Raw genomic sequence first — 21,274 nt, forward strand, 5'->3', positions numbered from 1 at the left:
GTATTTCTGGCCCTGACACTCTCTTTCCCCAAAAGACTCGTGTACTCTGCAGGACAAAGCAGTTCTAATGCTTTCTTTTAAATACCCCAAATTATTGCTATTCTTCTTGTACGCCCTTTAGACACCTCGTTTTCTCACAGTCCCCTCTTGATGTTGGGGATGCTCAGTGTATTAGACAGCTCCAAGCAAGACACCACTGACTACTCAGCATGGAAACGCACAGTGTTTGCAGTGTCCTGAATAGACAAAACCCAACTTTTCTTACTCCCAGCATAATTTGAAGTATGAAGAATGGAGTAATATGGGACGTACTGTTTGTACAGACTCCAGACTAGGCAAGGGATACACCCTGGACTGAAGCCTTTTAGGTTCTCCTTGTGCCATCACTTATGGCTCTAAGGACTGGATGCTGAGCCAAGACGTGGTGCATTCCCTATAGATGTGTTGTTAGATTTTATTTATTTCTTCGTTTCTCCCAAAGGAAGAGGAAACTGGTCTATTTGGCACACGTGCAAGCAAAAATGAAATAATGGAGAAGAGAAGGAAAAAAAAAACGTGAAAGAAAGAGTCCTGTGGCAGCAGCAGTAAATAAAAACAAAACTCTCATTAATGATTAATACAGAGAGAGAATTTTCCACAAATTTTGTTGTGCAGAGGGAAAAGTTTGATCAGAGGGAGAAGAAGAGATTATTGCCCTGCCATGATGGTGTTAGAAGGAGGCTCCTGTGTATGATGGCAGCTGTCCAAGAGCAGAGTCAATCTAGGAAAGTTTGGTAACACAGATGATGGAATTGTACAGGGTTTTGCTTTCTGTGGCTGATCTCTGTGCCAATAACCTTTCCCTAAATACCCATAAAACTTTCCATTTGTAGCCTGGAGTAGCTGCCGCTACCTCCAGGATGGTGTGCTTGGCAAGGGCTGGCTGGGATGTAGTAAGCATTTAAGTCCCTTTCTGTGCACATTGACACTTCCTCCCAAAGAGTTTTACGGCTGTTGTTAATGGAATAAGTTTTATCCTTGCAGTGGCACACACTCTGCTGCATCCAGCTCAGGGTGGTCTCTTGGGTCATCCAAGGAGTCACCTCTGATTGTGCAGCATGCTGGCAGTGATGATGATTGGTCTGGGAGCTCAGCAACCTGGTGTTGACCTGACTTAGGCAAATCTACCTTGACTTTTTGTGTTGTAATGAGCTGAGGAATAGTTGTCGTTTCTTTCTGCTTTTTGGTGTCCTGGAGGCCTGATGTTCACAAGGAAAATGGGCAAAAAACACATGCCAGCTCTTGATGTCATTAGGGTCTAATGCTACACCTTGATTTCATACAGAAGTTGTAAATACCTGGAAATGTTCCAGGCCAGGCTGGACTTGGGGTTGGAGCAACCTGGTGTAGTGGAAAATGTCCCTGCCCGTGGCAGGGGGTTGGAACAAGATGGTTGTTAAGGTCTCTTCCAACACACACCAATTTTTTGTTGCCTACCTCAGAGGGAACAAGTGGGAGGAGTTTGATCATTTTAGAGACCATTTGACCATTTTAGAGATTTCTCTGTGAGAAGGTGTTCACAGATCTGATGACTGCACTCCTTTTCCCAACACTCTGACAGAGCTTTGGGTTATGAGTGAGTAGATTTACAAAACCTTTGTAGAGTTCTCAGGCAGGAGATTGTAAAAGTCCTTGGGCAGCAGGATGGGCACCTCTCCTGCTCTGCAGATGGGTGCTTTGCTACACTGGTGGTTGCCACAGATGTACCTTGGGCAATATTGCTTTTATTGTCCTTGTGATTTATGGCCATGTCACTTGTTTAATCATTCAGTTGGCCCTCCTGCCAGCCATGTATGATAGTTAGTTACTTATATAGAAAGGTGACTATCTGATCTAATTATAAAGTCTCAAACCTAATTATGGAGTCAGATATGATTCCATAATCTACTCTAAATGTGTCTATGTTGAGAAGACAGATACATGTGTGTGTAATGTGCACACTTACAAGCCTCTGTAATTACCGATGTGCTTGGATTTTCAATTATTTCTGCCTCTTTGTCTTGGGCAGGATGCTTGCAGCTTCATCTGGCTGTGACAGATATTTGGTTTACCATGTCTCTTTCCCTCCAGTGTGACTTCTCCTGGCTTCCTTTGCCAGACTTGGACACACCGAGGCACAGCCAGTGCTGCTCAGGAGGTGCAGAGAGATGGCAACTCTTGGACTCAGCACAATCTGATGGAAACAATTGAAGATTATATTTCTGGCAACTGCCATTAACTCTTGCTCCATGTTTTCATGTGGATAACCCGCATCTGGATCCTGTCCTGTTGTAGAAAGTGTTCACATAACCCATGCAAAATCATAGGCAGTGTTAGAAGGATTTGAACAAAAGCAGAGTTGGAAACAGAGGGACCATGTGAAGAAGAATCATATTTTTTCTTCTAATTCACTCTATTAATGAATTACATATCTTAGTTAGATGGACACAAGGCAGGTGACAAGGAGAGAGTGTTTCCTGTGTGATCTATAATGTGGACACAAAATAACTGCCACAGCCATTATTTGAGCTCCCTGCCAAAGCTGGGTTATTCTTTCAGAGGATCATGGCCTCAGGAAGTATGAGAGGCTGTGGTCCAAAGCTGCTACAAATCTAGCTCCAGGGCTCTGAGCTGTGGATTAAACACAGCACTGGTACATGATACTGATCCAGTATAAACTCATACTGGTTCAAATTTTCTCAAAAAAAAACCCAAAAAACAAAAAAAAACAAACCAAAACAAAAAAAATGCAGTGATTTAATTTTATCCCAGCAGACTTTGTACTGTGTCATGTTATGTCACTTGTCTGCACCATACTGGCTTTATGGCTTACAAGTTTTCCCAGCCTTTGGAACTGCCTTTAAGTCATCACGAAGAAAATTTTAAGCCTTGGATTGTGTGCTTGCCCATTCCACAGAAGTGTGATCAGATGCCTGCTCCTGATCAGCATCAAAGTCATGCTGCTGGCTATCTGGCAGTGCATAGACAGAGACCACAACTAAGCACGAAACTCCAACATCTTTTTGCAAAACAATAATGAAGGAATAGGCTGGGCCATTTTTGTACTCCAATATGGGTTAACTGGCAACAGTGCAGATTCGTCACATGCCGGGATGTTGGGTTTTTAAGACCCATGACAAATTGTGAAGTTTCACAGACACTGCTTATAAAAGCAGGTTTCTGACCAAAATTTGCCCTTGGCTGTAACATGGGCTGTCCATTGGCCTCTGGCCCAGAAGCAGCTGCATTTCCATGGTGTCATATATGACCATGGAAGCAACCTGGGATCCTTTGGAGTGAAACGTAAAATCTCATCATTAAACAGTGTTGCATAGTCTCCAGTGCTTTGTGATAAATGGTTTTAGAAGGATGGAATGTAAAGAGGGTTCTGGGATTCTTGATATATTGTAGTTAATGCAGTGTCCCACAGGAGAATGGAAGATCCAAAGGCAACGTGATAGACACAGAGTTTGAAAAGTTGTGACCTCTACTTTGCATCCCCTACAAGCCTAGACTTGTGCCTTAGTTTCCCCTCATTTGAACCTGTTCAACAGACTTTTTTTTTTTTCTTTTTCTCCCATTCATTTTGGATTCTATGAATTAAATTAAAGCAGTCTCAGGAGTTACTCAGTGGTACTAGTGTAGCAGTGATTTGGGCAGCACCTCTAAATATTGCTCCCAACTCCCTGCTGGTGTTCCTAGTGCTTGAGCAGTTCAGAAGAACAGCAGAAACACTGGGCAGCTGAGCCTGCCTTGGTTGCTGGTGTCGAAACAGTGTTTGCTTGCTCTTAATCTGGTTGCTGTCACACTCAGAATCACAAAGTCATAGAAACACTAAGGTTGGAAAAGACCTTCAAGATCATTGAATCCAAGCTTAAGGCAAAAGCTATGCCAAGTTTAGTTTCACAGAGAATCCCAAGCAGGTGGATTTCTCCTCCCTCTTATTGGCTCTCACCTCTGTTTTTGTCCTTGGCAAATTTTCACTTTAATCACTTTATAGCTATGGCATCTGAATACTCACAAGCACTAGGTTGCCTGAGGCAGAAGAAGGGAGCATATTCAGAACCCTTAGTCGGAGACATCCAGTATGACCCAAAGGGAGGTCTTGTACTTGAAGGCCTTTGCCTCCAGAAGAGTGTTTGAGGTGCCCTGAGGAGCTGATAAGAAACATGAGCACTGGTAACAAGGCTGAGCAAGCAGGCGTTTGATTATTTCTCAGTACTTATCAGAGGAAGTGTGAATCTCTCCCTAATTAAGAGCTAATGCCAACTTCTGTGAAATTTATTGTCATTCACCTGTGAATTATCCTCCTCAAATTTAACTTGACTGCAGGAAGCCTGCTAGCTGTAACACTTTCCTCCGTGAGCTTAATTTGGATGGTAAAACACCTCTGTAGCTGCTTATTGAATGGGACTTGATGCTGGTGAGCATTGAAGGCCTGGAAGGGCAGTTTGGGTCAGCACTTAGAAGTTTAGGTATACCTCATGTCCTGAGTATTTGAAATAGAAATAGAGCTCTTCCGGCAACAGGACAAGAAGGAATGGCTTTAAACCTAGAGTTGGACTAAACTGGATTTTGGGAAGAAATTCTTCCCTGTGAGGGTGGGGAGGTCCTGGCACAGGGTGCCCAGAGCAGCTGTGGCTGCCCCTGGATCCCTGGCAGTGTCCAAGGCCAGGTTGGACAGGGCTTGGAGCAACCTGGGATAGTGGAAGGTGTCCCTGCCCATGGCAGGGAGTGGCATTGGATGAGCTTTAGCATCTCTTCCAACACAAACTATTCTGTGATTCTGCTTGCAGGCGCTCTGGAGAGGGGAGGTTTCCAGTAAAGGTTACACGTTCAGAGGCCTGAAGTGAGATTTCTAATTAGTCAAAGTACAGGTAGCCTGCCCAAACTAGAAAGACGAGTATGATGTCCCTGCACCCAAGTCATTTAACTATTAACCCTGAAGGAGAGTAAGGAGATATCTAAAACAATGACCCAGTTAATTCTGGGCGCAGCATTTGAGTGCAAGGTTATTTGTTGCTACCTGTGGGTCTGGTGATATCATCTGCAGACTCTTGGCAGAACAGGAGGCCAATATTTTTAAGTTGGGTTTTAAGGTGGATTTGGTATGAATTCATCTGGATGTAATCTTATGACTTTATTTATCTGCTGCTTGTTTATGCTGAGCTGGGGGCACACGGCCGAGCAGGGACGATTATTTGGACATTAGGATCCAGCAGTTGTGTCCCACAACCAGACTTTGGGGCAGAATCCTGGCCTTTTATTCACCCTCCATAAAACACTACTAATGACTCAAAACCTGAATGACTCTTCCTGTCCCGGAGCCATGAGCTGCATTTAAGCTCCCGTTCAGGTGAGGGTCCCAAGAGGGCTGGTTCCTCATGGCAGTGGCAGCTCTCCCTTCCTTGCACCCTTGGTGTCTGTGGGCTCATCCTGCTGAGCTGCTCCAGAGCCTGCTCTTTGCAGTCAGCAGTGAGAGAGGTTAAAACCTGTGGGCGGAGGCCAGCACAGAGTGCCCATTGTACATGCGTGCATACCAGAGCGGTAACTCCCTGGAATGCTGCACCACCGAGCTTTTACCACCTTGTGTTTGTGTGGCAGCCCAGGAGAGTGTGTACATTGTGTCCCTCTCCACGTAGATTAACAATGTAAAACGGCTGATAAATAAGAGGACTTTTTTTTCTTTCTGTCTTTCTGTCTTTCTGTCTTTCTGTCTTTCTGTCTTTCTGTCTTTCTGTCTTTCTTTTCTCCTTGATTGGGCCCGTTGGAGGAGGAAGGTGTCTCTGAGTCCCATCACCTCCATAGGAACAAGGAGAGGCAAGGTTCAAAGTCAGTCAATTAGGTGGAGCAGCTCCTCGCAACTGGGTGGCTTTTGTGTACTAATTGTGTTAGTAATTAGTAGCTACCACATGGTTTGGGTTCAAAACTATGTAAGGGCATTAATTAGCCCACTCTGCAAAGGGTTTGAAGGACATAAGTGTGATCCTTGCTTCCCAGAACTGAACTGGAGAGGCTAGCTGACCACAGGATGAGTCAGGGCAGGCATGCATGAGACCTTGGATCTGTTAGTTCCTCAAGATCATCTCAAATGAGACCAGTGACACCAGCTCTGGAAAATGAGTCTCTCCATTATTACCAGGAGATATGCATCTCCAGTATAAGTGCTTTTGTGGTGTACTTCTATCTCATGTGAGTTACAGAAACCATCCCTAAGGCCAGATGGCAGCTACAAATTCTCGCTTTTTCCTTTTTTTTTTTTTTTCCTTTTTTTCCTTTCTGCTTGGGTTGTCAGCTTGTGCTATTTACGGGAAGTTTATCTGAATTTGTGTCTGCTGGGAGCTGGGTGGAGGTCCCCTGTAGATTTCATGGAGATCTAGGATATTTAGGACTTTCCACAAGCAACCATACATGCCCAGGTCAGACAAGTGACACACGGCCACACTCCAACGCAAATGTGTATCTCTAACTAATAAAAGACACTTGCTATTACTTCCTGCTGAATTCCAAGCTCCTGCAAGATACCTTTAAAAAGCAAAAAGAAGCCAGTGGTACAAGGATATGTGTTTCTTCTAGGTGAGCTGTGCTTTACAGTAGCGTACACTGGCACTGTTTTTCTGATTTGGTAATAGGTAGCAAGATAATTTTTGTTTTTTCTCTATGGCATATTGCTGCCAAGAATGACCTGGGAAATCCCTGGCTGCGCTCAGATCTTGATGGCAGTTGGTCAAGTGTAGCTGAGCTAATCTAGCAGGGAGCTACTCCTGAAAGAGCAGTCTGCACCCCCAGCACCTACTCCTGGCAGGGCCTTCCAATTTCTGTCTCCATTTGCCAGAAGTGCTACTCCTCTGACCTACTTGGGAGTTGTTTTTCCTAAAGTAGTGGAAAATGTATTTATTTCTCTCTACTGGTTTTGTAGACATACACTTTTATGGATTCTTCTGCTAATTTTGTGGCTGAAATTGCCATGAGGGGGGTGTGTGTGGTGTGGCAATCGGGGAGTTTTAGGGAGGGTGCGTGAAAGCACCTCAATACCTTTTAAAACACGCCATAAGTATTACTCTTAACAAGACGTCCTTGGGTGGTACAACTTTTGCCTCAACTGAACATTCATGGCTTCTCCCTTTACCTTTAACTGAGGCTCTGTAAGGTACCAAGCAGAAGTGTTTCCAACTCTAAGGGTTCCATCTCTGATGTTCTAAAGAAAGATAAAATTTGCAAAGCTGAGAGCACAGTCTCTGCATCATCCAACCCAAGGGTTTTCCACAGAACAGTCAGGGCATAAGGAACTCTGGAGAACCTTGAGTTTAGCTTTCCTCCATGCACCTCAATGCCTGGGACACTGATATGTCCTGAAAGAAGCCCAGGTGGATCCTCCTGCAATTCCAGTATCCCACAGAGCATCTTGGCCTGCAGTTGGTCTCTAATGAATTATTCATCCAAAGTAGGATTCCCTTCAGAATAGCTGGCAACCAAGGGCATGTCTCTCTCACACCTGGGAAGTGAGGAAATAGAGAGTTTGAAACTGCTGCTGATTCAGAGGGCAGCACCATGTTTTCTGTGCTCTGATCACTGGGTTATTGTTTAACCCAAGGCAAGTGTCTGAGTTTACTTTTTTCCCCACTGGAAACCCTGTGACAGTGAGCATGTTGAGGTAATGAGGAGGTTCATGGGTGTAGAGAGCTGGCTGTCCCCTCATCCATTGCATAAGTCGGGCTGAAGACGTTTGCATTTAGACAACGGTTTGGGTGTTCTTTGGGGTTTTTTGGGTTTTTTTTTGTTTGTTTTTTTTTTGTTTGTTTGTTTTTGTTTTTTTGTTGTTGTTGTTGTTTTTTTTGTTTGTTTGGTTTTTTTGTTTGTTTGTTTTTTGTTTGTTTTTTTGGTTTTTTTTTTGTTTTTTTTTTTTTAATATATGTTCTTTGTCATCAATTTAACAATATACCTGGCCATTGTTCATTGCTTTGTGATGTCAGATCCAGCCCTCAGAAATGCTGGTGAGCCTTGATTCCCATTTTGCTTCAAGGAAAACCCTTGATGCTGCAGGGGAAGCTTGAATGTGCCCCATGCCCTGTTTCAGACATCTCCACACTCATTTGATACATGTGTGTACATGCTAACTTCTTTTTTTTTTTTTTCTCCTTTCTTTTGACAGTGGCACATTTGGTCTCTTCTGAGCATCTTGCAGCCTCTGGGTGACCAGGACATTGAATTTGGTGGACAGTTGCCATTCACTCCCTGGGATCATATCTGCCCTTGCTTCCCTCATCCCCTCCCGTACTCCCCTTCCCTCCGACCAAACTCCAGGGAGTTGTGGTATTGCCATGGAGCCCAGAGAGACTTTGAGCAGCTCCCGGCAAAGGGGAGGTGAAGCAGACTTTCTGCCAGCTGCTGTCACCTCTACGAAGCCTTTGCCTGTCTCGGGCTGTGCAGGGGAGACGATGCTGTCTTCGTCAGGCGCGGGGAAAGGGATCCCGGTGGGCAACGAGAGGCTGGAGCCCGAGGAAGAGGACGAGCTGGGTTCTGGAAGAGACGTGGATTCTACTTCCAATGCAGACAGCGAGAAATGGGTGGCGGGAGATGGCCTGGAGGAGCAGGAGTTTTCCATCAAGGAGGCTAACTTCACGGAGGGGAGTTTAAAACTAAAGATCCAGACCACCAAGAGAGCAAAGAAGCCCCCAAAGAACTTGGAGAACTATATTTGCCCTCCCGAGATCAAAATCACCATCAAGCAGTCTGGGGAGCAGAAGCTTTCCAGATCTGGGAAAAACAGCAAAACAGCTAAAGAGGAGGACAGATCACACTCCAAAAAGAAGGTAGGTCCCATTCTTTTACATATTCCCAGTTTCTCCCAGGAGCAGAGGGAGAGGGGAGGAATGAATCTTCTCAAACAATCTGTGTCCAAGACATAGCCTTTGCAAGATTTGGCCTTGGAGTATCACAAGGCAAGCATCATCCTGCACTGCCACATATGCATCAGGAATGATCTTGAACTATCCTTCAGACGAACCAATTCAGAAGAGATCAAAAGTTCAACCAGACCTCTTCTATTTTTGTATGTAATTGAGTTTTGAGATTAATGATTACATGAGTGAGAAATGAAGGAGCCCACTTCTAAACTGCTTTGTGCCTGAGCACTAATGCTCGAGCCTTTTGGCAGTTAAAGCATTCAACTGCATTTTTAAAATAGAGGTATGTGCATGGTGAACAATTGAATTCATTCTTATATTCTGAGTGATGGGCTCCATTATTCTTGATTACAGCATTGTGTGAGTAGCACTATAGTTATGCTACAGAAAATACTTCCTTTATAAGTCTCATTTTCTTCCAGATGCATATAATTTTCTTGAGATATCCTTCTGCAGAGAAATTTTTGGTACTTTAAGTCTGGGTAAAAATTGAACTTTTTTTTTTTTTCATTTATTCAGGGATGAGAAAAGAAAGAAAATCCTTTCTTCATATGAGTTGTTTTCAGGAACACCCCTTTGATTTGCTGTTGGCTTGATTTTTCTGTAGTGTCGCCTACACTTAGTACATAAACCAAATTTAGTTCAAGTGTATTAAGCAGCACTGCTAAGGACACAAATTTTTGTATTAGTGATATTTTCTTTTCTAAGCATTAGCCAAGTATATTTGGTCAGGTCATAGTAAAAGTACTTCATCTCTGCCTCCTTAGTAACATGTGGCCTTCATGATGAGTTCAGACAGAATCTAGATTTGATAAAAGACATACAAGTGTCTCCAAAACCTGGACAAATTGATCTGGGATTTAGGCACCCACTGATCAGGGCTTGAGTTATGGCTTGGCTTTCCTGCTCATGCAGCTTTGATCCTTCTTCTCCCATACCTTATACACGTGATGGGTGCTCAAAGGGCTACGTAAAGCCTTGAAGAGGCTAATTGCTTCCTCTTTCTGGAGAAATCCTCCTCAGCAAACTGACTTAGACCAAAATTTCATGACTCAAAATCATTTTTTTAGCCATGACATTTCCCAGTGACTCAAGGCAGAGCCCAGGGAGATTAACATCACTCACTTTTGGAGTACTTTTCTTACAAGCTGAACTTGAAAACAAACCAATGGGAAAAAAAAATCAAGGGGATTTTTTTTTTGCTCATAATCTTTTAAATGTAGTGTATGGACATGAAAGAGGTAGCTCTTTTTATCACAGAAGAGGTTTGGCCCTATAACACTTTGAGAAGAGATTTTCCCACCTATTGAAAAGGATCAGCTGCCTTCTTAGCACCAAAAATGTCTAATTTCTATTTTCCTGTCCTCCTTTAATGCTTGTAGAGGTCTCTGGGGAAGCAGCAGTTTTATGAGACTATGCTCAGTGACAACATAGGTGTCACAAGCAATTCTTCCAGTGCAATGTAGAGGGGAAAAAAAGAACTGCAACCCCCTGCCTACCATGAATGGACTGCAGAGAATATGACTACACAAAATCAGAGCCTTCGTTTCTATTAGTTACCCTGTCTGATGGGCATGGAAGGTGTGTTCTTTTCTGTGTGGTCATCCAAAAGGTTGAATAAATAAAGCTAAGCAGAAGGAAGTTATGTGCAAAAAAATCCCCCAAACAAAAAACAAACAAACCCAGTGGGAACAACAGCTAAAGAAACCCCACCTTGTAGTGTGGTTATGCTTAGGGTGATGGCTTTAATTGCAGGAGGATAAGGAGTTTGAAAGAAACAGATCAAGGCTCAGACACGGCTGCATCCAGCTTGCACCTGTGCTGCGAGGTCCGAGCTGGCTGGGGCTGTGCTCACACACACCCTGTTCTCAAGCTGGGAGCACTTTGGGTCAACACTGGTCTAATCTGGCCATTAAAACAAACAAAAAAAAAAAAAAAAAAAAAAAAAAAAAAGAAAAAAAGAAAACAACCTCAGCACCCAGCAGGTGGGTGCTCTGAGCAGATGGGGAGAAGGCTGCTGCCTCGGTGCACTATTAGCATAACACCCAACGGCTGCCGTGCGGCAGCTGCTGAGCCGCAGCTGCGGCAGAGATGTCCCCAGCAGGGGTCTGGAAGACCCCAGTGCTGTGATCTCAAGGGGTGTGATGGAGACCTACAGCCTGCATCACCAGGATGGGGAATGACCTGTGTGTCCCTGCAGCCAGGGGGATTTCGCACACTGCCTGCCCTTCGGTCCGTGGGGTTCCAGGATTGGGGTGTGAGCACATTGCATCAAGGGGTGATCAAAGGCACTACAGAAAGGGAGGCTGGGAGTGAGTGGGAGAAAAGTTCCTGTGCTGGCAGAGTGATTTCTTCTATGGCCAGTGTCTATCTTGTGGTGGGTACAGAAATTTTTGGGAGGAAGATAACTAGGAGGAGACAGCAAGTTGAAACTCGCATGGAGATGTAGCTCTCTGGTCTATCTGTGTGTTTCCCTGGAAGAGCAGGGCAGGAACCCTCTGCATTTACTTGTAGAACCATTGAGAACTGCAGTAGTGGTTGGTGGGAGGGGGGGAAAAAAAGTGATTTGTCACATTTAAATGGTTTTGGCGGTTTTGAAATTTCAGCATTAGGATGTTTTGATTGCCTGTTGCTTTAATCAGCACAAACTCCAGAAAAGCAGCTCCTGGCAGCAGAAGGAGGGAACAACACATTTAAAGAACAGGACAGGCCTTCAGCTGGCATCAATTCAGTGTCCTTTATGGATTTTTGCCAGGAGAGTTGGCCCAATGTACACATTTTTCTTGCACATGGGAGCATTATTTGGGTTTACCACCTCGCCTGTGGATGCAGAGAACATACACAGACTGAGCTGCAAGTGCCATTCTTGCGCCTCTGGTGAGTGGGAGTGGTTGTCCTGCACATCATGAAGTAGCACCCAAATTTATTTTTCCCCAGAGGAAGTACAAACTCTATCAGCACTTGAAAAATCCCCTTAGCTTGTTGCATAATATTTCCAGCTACATCTCCAGCAGTCCCCAGTGCTTTGAAATACCACTTAAGCGTTCTTGCAGGAGTTTCAATACACTCAGCACAGAGAGCAAGTAATGAAAACATGGAAGCAATTTAAGTAACAGCATGTGGGTACACAAAGGACTGGTAATGCCAGCAATGTAAAAAGGGACTGTGAACTGGGGATATAGCATTTATTCAGTGGCCACTTAGGGAGGAAGAAGATATGCCTGTTCCTAAGCTTTACACTGCTCTGCTAATTAGGCAATAGGGGTTAGTGCCTAATTTCTAAAGCTGTGGTCCAGAGAGCAGCAGTGATTAGAAGGGGACTCTGTGGAGAGCCACGATGCTCGTGTGCTGAGGCCCGGGGTTTTTGCCTTTGATTCCAGCTGCTACACTATATTAAAAGACATAAACATGCATTAAATACTTTCCTCATGTTGCTTTTCCGTGTGAGCAATCGCCCCAGGGATGTTATGCGATCCTGAATGGGAGGGGAGGGAATTCAAGAGAGGATCTTGCTGGGTGCAGTTGCTGATGCCCCGGAGTGAGGAGGGAGGCAGAGGAGAGAGTACCAACTTTGGGAACCTCTGCTCTGCTGGCTTGAATGCCTGGCTGCAGCCCAACAACTTTTGGGGGTTTCTTTCAGTCCAGACCATGCCAAGTTTCACATCGGCTTCCCTTACTTGAAAAAAAAGAGTAAGGGTAGTTTCCTAACCCTTTTCCCGGGGCTGCTCAGATGTTGAATTATAGCTAGAGCTGTTTCTCTGGCTGCTTGTGTGGCAACTGGAAAATGCACAAATGTTCTGTAAGAGTTTTCTCTTGTTTCAACCCTTTGGCACCTGGGGATGGAGCGGGCTGAATCGTTGCCACTTCTAAACCCACAAATAGCTCCATTTCATTTAGTCTGATTGGAGAAGGAGGGAAGAAAAAAGCCAGAAGCCCAGAGGATGTCCTGCTGGCATGCTGGCAAGCCCTGCAGCTGCTGCTCTCTCACCTGCAGTAGGGTTGTTCGAGTCTACCACCTCAGCAACACTAAAGGTGCTTTTCCTTCAGATAAGGAAACTTGTTATCAGTCTGGAAGAATACTGAAAAGTGTGGCACCAAAGGCAATGAAGCAACCTATCAGCATTCTCTGCCTGCCATGTAGCATTTAACAAGTCCCAGATGAACAGTTATTTCTCTGGTTTTGTTTTATTTTCTTTTTTTGTCCCTTCCTTGCATTTTTTTTTCCTATTCTCTTATGTCTTTAAACACTACATTTTCCACCCCTTATTTCTTTAGGCACAGCCTGACAGAAGTTCTTTGCAGCTTTCATCATATGCATAACATCCTTCAGAGGATGTAAGCTTGCAATTTTGTAATTATTACTGCACTAGGGTTTTTTGAGAGCTCGGGATGGGTGAATGCATTTTATTGCTCTGAGATAAGCACAGCAGCAAGTCACTTGGAAGTAAAGCTTCCTTGTGTGTAGTCAGAGGAAACTCTATCTCTGGATTTTCTAGCAATGCTTTTTTTTTTTTTTTTCTTTGAGTTTCTGTAGGTGTTTGCCATTTCTCTGCAGGAAGCAGTTCTAACACTTTCCCCCTTGAAATTCAATTCACAGTCTTCCTTTTCACTGCCCCACATATGCAACTTTTTCAAAGTGATTCACCTTTCCTTGAAGATTCTCTCATTCATGTACTTTTACCATTGCTGATGCCGAATTGATTTTTACCTTTTTTTTTAATATACCTTTATTACACTTCTATATTCTTTACACATACATTTGTTTCTCTGTAGCCTATGATAGTATTTATACTTAGTATTTTACCTACTCTATTAGACAGAAAGACAAAATAAATTCCCTAGTGTCTCCAAGCCGGGGGTCCAAGGTTAGATCCTTGGGGAAGCCAAGGTTGAAACTAGCTGTCCCAGACACATTTCCATAAACAAAGTTTAGCTCCTATCTAAAAGAGGGAGAATCGAAAGGAGGTTGAAATGGGAGGGAATTACCTCACCGCTGATATCTCTAACTGGGGATTTTTGTCAGATATGATAATTTGCTAAACATATAAAAATTATGTAAGTATTAAGCTATGGGTCCATCTTTGCTGTTTTCCACCTGGCAAATTGTGGATCCTGGTAAAGGTAACCCCTTTTTATCACCTAACTGCGTCTGGCTCGTGATTTTAGGACCAGCAAAAAGGCATCATTGCACGCCTCCTTTTTTCCACAGAAGATCACAAGTCTCCCCCTCCTCTCCTCCACTTTCTTTTTATTGATGACTGCACATTGCACTTTCCCTCCAGGTTCTCATGTGCATCCGCAGCTCTTGCTGGATTACCCCTGTGCTGGACTCATCTCCCCAGTGATTTGTGTGCATGATCATCCAATTGCTCACAATGCATGCTTATCCCTCTTTGCTAGGGGCATCCCTGTGCAAGATATCATCTGAGTCAGCTCTTCCTGTTGCGATCTGGGGTTGAGTGCTTGCTCCCGAGGAAAAGAAGGCACTTGTGTGTGTTAGTCGTACCTGCTTGAAGTGGTAGGGCTTGATTTACAGCTGTTCTTTCTTCCCCTCCCTCTCCCCCTCAAAAAAAAAAAAAAAAAAAAAAAAAAGAACATCAACAGTACCTTCAGCTTGGACCTGCTTCTGTGCTGATTTAGTCCCTGCTCAGCCTCCTCCCAGGTTATGGTATAGTGGTAGAGCCCCAGAAGTGCCAACACAGTGGAGGAGTGCCTGCAAGGTGAAACTGTCTCTTGAACAGCTGAGAGATCAATGTAGAGCTGCTCTAACAGGCACGAGGCTCCTGGCATTTTTAGTCTTTCTACACAAGCACATGGGTGCAGAGCTACACAGACTCAGCTCTTTGATACTCATCCCAGGTTCCCTTCAGGCTAGTGTTTCTTTCTACTGCATTGTTGAAGGCACAAATGAAACAGCTGCAGTTTGGTGGTCTCCCACTTCAGGTATCTTAGGATCACCGCAAAAAAAAGAACAAGAATGAATGGGGTTTCTTTAGGTGGTTTTGGTTTGTTTTTTTTTTTTTTTCCTCTTTTTGGTTATGTTTTTGTGAAGAAATTAATTTCTTCACTTAAGAAACCAGTTTTTCCAGGAGCTGAGAACCACTTAGGTTCGTCTTGGTCCATGAAGGCACCTGAGGTGCTCACACTGGGAGCTGAGTCATCTTGATCCCCCACATAGCCACCTGGAGGAGCCTGGTCCCACCTGAAGGTGGTTCAAAGCCTCCCCATGGAGAGCTGGAGGGCTTGAGCCCAGCTTTTAACCCTTCCTTCTCCTCTAAAGCTTGCTGGAGAAGTGTCTGTCTTGCATCATGTCCTGGATATCTGGTTATCTTGTGACAGGAATAAGGCAGAGTGTCTTTTCCAGCTCAGTGCTCAGTCTGAGCCAGCTGGTGCCCATCTTTCAGTTCTGACTGCTCCCAAAGAATTGTGATTTTTTTTTTTTATTTTTTTTTTAATTTTTTTTATTTTTTTAAATCCAGTCAAGTGGGTGCTAAAGGAGCAAACATCTGTCTGTGTTGGGATGGGCTGAGGATATGTAAGCAGGCTTTTTCTGCTGAACACAGACAGACTGCCAAACAAGGAAGACTTGGAGTACTTGATTAGCTGCCATATGACCGGGGCTTTGGGAGGCTGTCTGTGTAGAGGACAGGTTTTGTTTTTCAGCAATCTCTCCCTCCCACAGCTGAGTTTCGATGGCCTTCTGTGACATTTCCTTGTTTACTTGTGCTGTGTCTTTCTCTTCAAACTATGACAAAATATCCACAGACTTGGTGTTAGGATTGAGGAGGTGCTGTGAGGAAGCAACTGGGATAAGTGCAGGAAGCTGGGGATCCAGGTGGAGGTCCTTAGCCCCAGTCACCAAAATGCAGGAAGAGAGGGTGCAAACCCTTGGCCAAGTTGCTGCACATGTGTTGTTTCGAAAGCACTGTGGCCTCCAGGCTAACAGAGATGGAGATGTGATGTGCTGGCACCTACACCCAGGGCTGCAAACTGGTTGTGTTTTCATTTGCAGAGGTTTTGAGCTGTCAGTCCTTCATGTACATGATTGTGTTCTTCCAGCATCATCTTTTGCCTGCAGTGCTTCCTTTCCTCCCCTTCCAGGCATGCCTAACCACAGATACCTTCTGATTTACCTGCAGACTTTTCATCTTGACTTCCTTTTCCACACAAATACACACACACATAACACACACAGCTAGCCCCCTTAGATCAGGTCATGCTTCATTCCCAGATAGGCTTCTTGCTGCCCCATTCTCCTGCCCAGCCAGTGAGCTGTGCCCATCTTAGCTCATTTGAATGGAAAGAGTGTCTTTACCTGGTGCCCTCAGCTTGTCTTTTCTTTTGCTTTTTCTATGAACAGAGACTTGTGAAGGTTAGTTTCTGATCACTTTCCTCCTATGTGACTCCTCTGGTGTCTAGTAATGAATGAACTTTTCAGCCAAATCCTTTTTGACATCCTCTCAGAGCTCTCTTTCTTCTGGCCAGAGAATAATTTGTAACAGAGAATAATTTCTTAATATGTTAGAATATTGTATCCCTAAGACTATGATTTTGCATCACATTTGATCAAAACTGGACAAAACATTGAGGAGAGAGGATTGTAGAGGCAGGCAAGGACTTCGTGTGTGCATTCACACACACACACAGTGTGACCAAGTTAGCCTTGTTTCCTTAGGAAACTGGTCTAAAAATATCCAGCATAAACATGAATTGTTTTGATTTTTAATGCTGAGACATTTCTAACTCTTGGACCTTAAAATGCTTCCATTTCAGATCTGACCCTCCAGGATGAGTCCAGTTAGCTGTGTTTTAATAAGAGCGTTATTTTCCATTTCTTGCCATGACTTCTAACTTGAGTTAGGCCAGTGGCTGTTGGCTTCTTCATTTCAGGACATAAAGTGCTATTTTTACATGGTGGCTATATGTAAACTCTGAGCTGCAGGTGGTTGCTGTGAGGAAAGGAATTCTCAAGCCATGGTGCATGTACCAGTAGTATGACACTGCTTCAATGTAGGATGGACAGCAAATTCTACTTCTCCAGACTGGACAGAATAGTCCAAACATCTTGTTGTTATTTTTTTTTTTTTTTTTTCTTGGAGCCGTGGGCTAGCAGTGAAAAGAACAGCATGAGGGCTAAGGCGTCTTACTACAGGTTGCAAATGGGATTATATTCCTGAGATCTGGCTTGGTCTGTGGCTAAAACAGGTTAGCTGAAGATGAGGACATGGTCATTCAAGATAGATAGTCAACCACAGTTTTCAGAACCAAATGGGGTTTTAAGGTGCTGTCCCATGTCTGCTGTTGGCAGGTCCTGCTCAGAGGAAGGCATCAGGAGAGCCTGTCTCCCTGCAAGAATTTCACAAGTTCTGCATAGAGGAGGATAAATGGAACCATCCTGTCTCTTAGTACAGAATATGAAATAGAGCAATGAGATTAAGTGACTCACTCAAGGAACCTGTCACAGGCTGGGTTAACGCTCAAACTTTTTTTCACTGAGCTGTGGTTGCTTAACCATGACACAGTTGAGTCTCCCAGGGTTGGCCTAGTCTCCAAGCACTGAGTGCAGAGCCCTTCTGGAAACCAGTCCTCTTCTAGCTGTCATTTAAACAGACCAATTTGTTTCAAAATGGTTAACTCTCTGCAGCTTCACTGCTCACTCAAAAATAAAACTTATCTCGGGGAAGAGCTAGGGCTGGATGCAGAAATAAGGGGGTGGGGTTTTGGGGCCAGCATGTAATTGGTTGACCTAGATGCCCTTAATAATCCCTTCTGGTCTGTAAACCCTAAAATGTGGTAAGAGTTGAATGAGGAATGTCTACTGGAAGACTCATTATCTTCTCATCAGTTTCTCATGGCTCTGTCTCACTGGGTGGCAAGGTTTGCAGAGAGAGATGGTATCTTTTTATTGACATTGGGTGTTACAAAAACTCTACCACTATAAACTTGGGTGGTTCATTGAGGAATTTCAGCACTTTGCAGCATCCTAGCTTCATGTGAGCTGGTCTCCCTCCACATGGCTGAAAGATGAGAATCAGCCCTGAGGGGATTTGTGGGTAATTCTGACTTGCCCAATGCTCTCGCTTTCAGAAGGAATGTGGTGGCACAAGCAAATGAGCCAGAGGACATGGCCCCCCTCTTTCCATGCTGAGGACTCTGACAAGGAGAGGGCCAAGCACTGGACTTCCATGAGTCACCAGGATCACACCCTTGCCTCATCGCAGGGCTAGTCACTGCCTCCCCAGCTGGTGCTTCTGTGAGAAGGCACTTCTGTAACCTGGTTGGCAAACATTTCCCAGGAAGATGTGTAGGAAACAGTTTCCTCATACCTCCGAGGTAGAGCTTACACTGGGGTTACTAAATAAACTTTTATCAGTAGTCTCCCCTGCTCCTCAGTAGAACAGCCTGGGTAGTTTCACTAAAATTTTACCCGCTGTATTCCCAGGTGGATAATTTGATGAAAGGTCACCCTAAGATTACGAAAAGTAGACCTGAGGTGGACTTTTTTTTTTTTCTTTTTTTTTTTTCTGCTGGGGAGCAGCAGCACTAACAGGGTCTTAATCAGCCCTCATTTCTGCCTCCCACTAAAGTCTGTTCAGCTGCAGGGACAGTCCCTACATTAGTCACCTGTCTAATCTACATTAACAGGGAGCTTGGAGGCACTTCTTTATTGCACTGGGAACTGATGCTGTTGGATTGACAAGGTATTCTGGTTCTTATATCCCATGTTGTGTGCAGGTTAGATGGGGATAATTAATTTGTCCTGTCCATTTTCTGACATTGCGTCCACAAGCACACAGCTGGTGAAGTTCCCAAAGACAGCCTCTTACTTTCCATAGGATACTTTTCTTCAATAATTTATGTAATCAGCAGGACAAATACCCTCCAGCCTTTTCTCTCTCTGGTCTTAATTCCATTGCACCACTTGTAATTATATTTTTGATTTGAAGTGTTGTGGGGGGTGGAGGGTGTGGGAAAGCCTATTTGCTTCTGTGACTACAGCACAGCCATCACAGGAGGAGAGGGTGATGGGGAGGGACCGATCTGTCCTTAGGTCATCATCTTTGGGTGTGGGCAGGAGCTGCTCTTAGTCACTGGGGACAGCGACTGCCAGCGTGCTCCTTGGGAATCTGTGAAGAACAGGGTGGCTCTGCAGCATGTCCTTTGCTGCTCCCCGTGCTTTGGCAGGCACCTCCAGTGCATAACCAAGCCATGCTTCATCCTCAGAGTCCTTGGGATGTGGAGCTCTGGGCTGTGATTGGGTGCACTTGAAGAGAGTGGGAATTTGGACATTCATGTTATCTAGAGAATGTTTTAAAGAAAAAGGAGGCCAGCTTGTAAAACAGAGACAGATGCTCAACCTGAGGCATTTAAGTGTGATAGAAGGGCTGACAATGATTTACCTTTGGCTTTCTGCATTTGCTGGAGTTCGTATCACTGATACATATGCAAGACTTTGGTATACTAGGACCATTGCAAATTACTCTCTAAATAAATATTTTATTATCTACATGTTCATTTGGCCACTGAATTTCACTTTGACGTGCTTAGGTGCTGGTGTTGAGGATTGTCCTGGGGTGTTGATAAGGTGGGAGATGGAAACCCTGTTTCTTTTCAGTCTATCTGACCTCACTTAATCTAATATACTCAGCACGAGCCCGTGGGGTACAGCAGCTGCGTGCTGGAGATAGAAGTCGACTCAGTCCATCTTGGCCACATGGTTTAATAGGCCTATGAAATCCCTGGGTCAAAGGCCAGCCACCGTGCCCATCTTTGTCACATCTCAGTGATGTGCATCCTGGCAGGTTTTTCTTTTTGTTCCTCCCCGGCATGGAAAGAACCATCTGCCGGGTTGGCTTTGAGAAGAATTTTGAAAAATACCAATTTCCCTTTGTTGAGTGGGGTGTGTGTGAGGGGGTGGGGGCACGCAGGACAGAAGGAGGAAGGAGAGCCTGACCTAAAACCAAGCCAGTATTTTCAGGGATTTTAGAATAGCTTGTATTGTGTTTCCTACTCCCCAAGGAAGAGTTGTCCCCTTTCTTCTTTTCTCTTTGATTCGATTCCCTGCCACTCTGCGAGCAAGTCAGAAGCTGCAGCTGCTGCTGTCAGCTGGGAAGGGAGTCCCCTTGTTTAAAAACCATGTGTTAATCCCTGGTTAGAAAAAGTAGCAATGCTTTATGCTCCCCTTATAGCCCCCTTTTCTCTCTGCATCTTGCCTGCCTGCCCACAGACTTGCCACTTGTGTGAAAACAGATGCAGGTTGACACCAAAGAGACTCAACACGGACCACAGGTAGCATGAAGGTCTGGAAAGAAGTAAGCCTAAAGCCTGGACAAAGTGACCAAATATAGTTTTGAGAGTAGGGTGGGAGTCAGAAAGGACAAGTGTTTTATGAGGTCTGGGGAAAAACTGTGGAGACCTTCAGGGTATGGAGAGCTGTTTTTGTCATAGCTGTTGGACACAGATGGGTAGAAGTGTTTGCTCAAGGGGCCTGTGCTTTGTTCCCAAGGAAAAGCCAGCAGCCCAGTGGGAGATGAATTTAAACAGTGAGGTAAGGAGAAAGGAGGATTTGGCCAGATGGAGACGGCCATGCAGGCAGTGCTGGAGAGGGTCTGATGGGTAAATAAGAGGCCCAAGGGGCTCAGAAAGTTTACCATCAGGTGTGATACCACTGCATTGATGTGTGAATGCAAAAGGTGGCCTGAGGCTGAAACAGGAGAGAAAGAAAGGGTTTTGATTTTGACCATCAAAAAACACACTCCTGTCTTTTCTAGTAGAACAAGAAAATGAATCACCACAAAGGCAGGAAAAAAAGACTTAGATGATGGATGGTACTTACAGAAAATTGAAGGCAGTGCCCTGTAACTGTTATAGATCATAGAATGATTTGGGTTGGAAACCCTTGCCATGGGTGGAGACAACTTTAGGCTGTGTCATCTCTGAGTGCTACAACAGAATACAGGTTTTCAGGTCTTTCCGGAGATTTTGAAGCAGAAAACTGAGGCAGAGGTGTCTCACCTGGGGCCACTGGAGAAGGCATCCCACCACCCACAGCCCCAACTGCCCCAGGGACCCTGCTCCCACCCCATGGCCTGGCTGGATGGGTCATTCCCCCACCATGCCCTAGATCTCCTCGTCCACAGGCTGCAAGGAACAGCAGGGCTCCCTGCAGGCTTTTCCTGCCACCCTTTTTTGCCCAGATGTGCCGGCGCGGGCAGCCCGGCGATGCCCACCCACCATGGGCGGCAGGTGGGCCCAAGCTCCGGCACCCGGGCAAAGCAGCCCTGACCTCTGCTCCCCGGTTTGGGAGACAGGAAGGAATCAGCGGCCACGGCCTGCACCCCACATTGCTG

The 21,274-nt window shown here is 44.9% G+C and overlaps 1 protein-coding gene across 2 annotated transcripts in view; it reads left to right on the forward strand.

Moving 5' to 3' along the window:
• The window catches only part of SETBP1 (SET binding protein 1), a 268,017-nt gene that overhangs the window by 9,063 nt on the left and 237,680 nt on the right, over positions 1–21,274 (forward strand). For both annotated transcript variants that reach the window (XM_014894851.2, XM_014894852.2), the window contains exon 2: positions 8,171–8,831. In XM_014894851.2, the coding sequence (XP_014750337.2) occupies positions 8,340–8,831 (492 nt within the window). In that variant the 5' untranslated portion in view covers positions 8,171–8,339. The remainder of the gene's footprint in view (positions 1–8,170; positions 8,832–21,274) is intronic.

The sequence above is a fragment of the Sturnus vulgaris genome, chromosome Z, assembly GCF_052056855.1.
Source record: "Sturnus vulgaris isolate bStuVul1 chromosome Z, bStuVul1.hap1, whole genome shotgun sequence".
Classification (NCBI taxonomy): Eukaryota; Metazoa; Chordata; class Aves; order Passeriformes; family Sturnidae; genus Sturnus; species Sturnus vulgaris.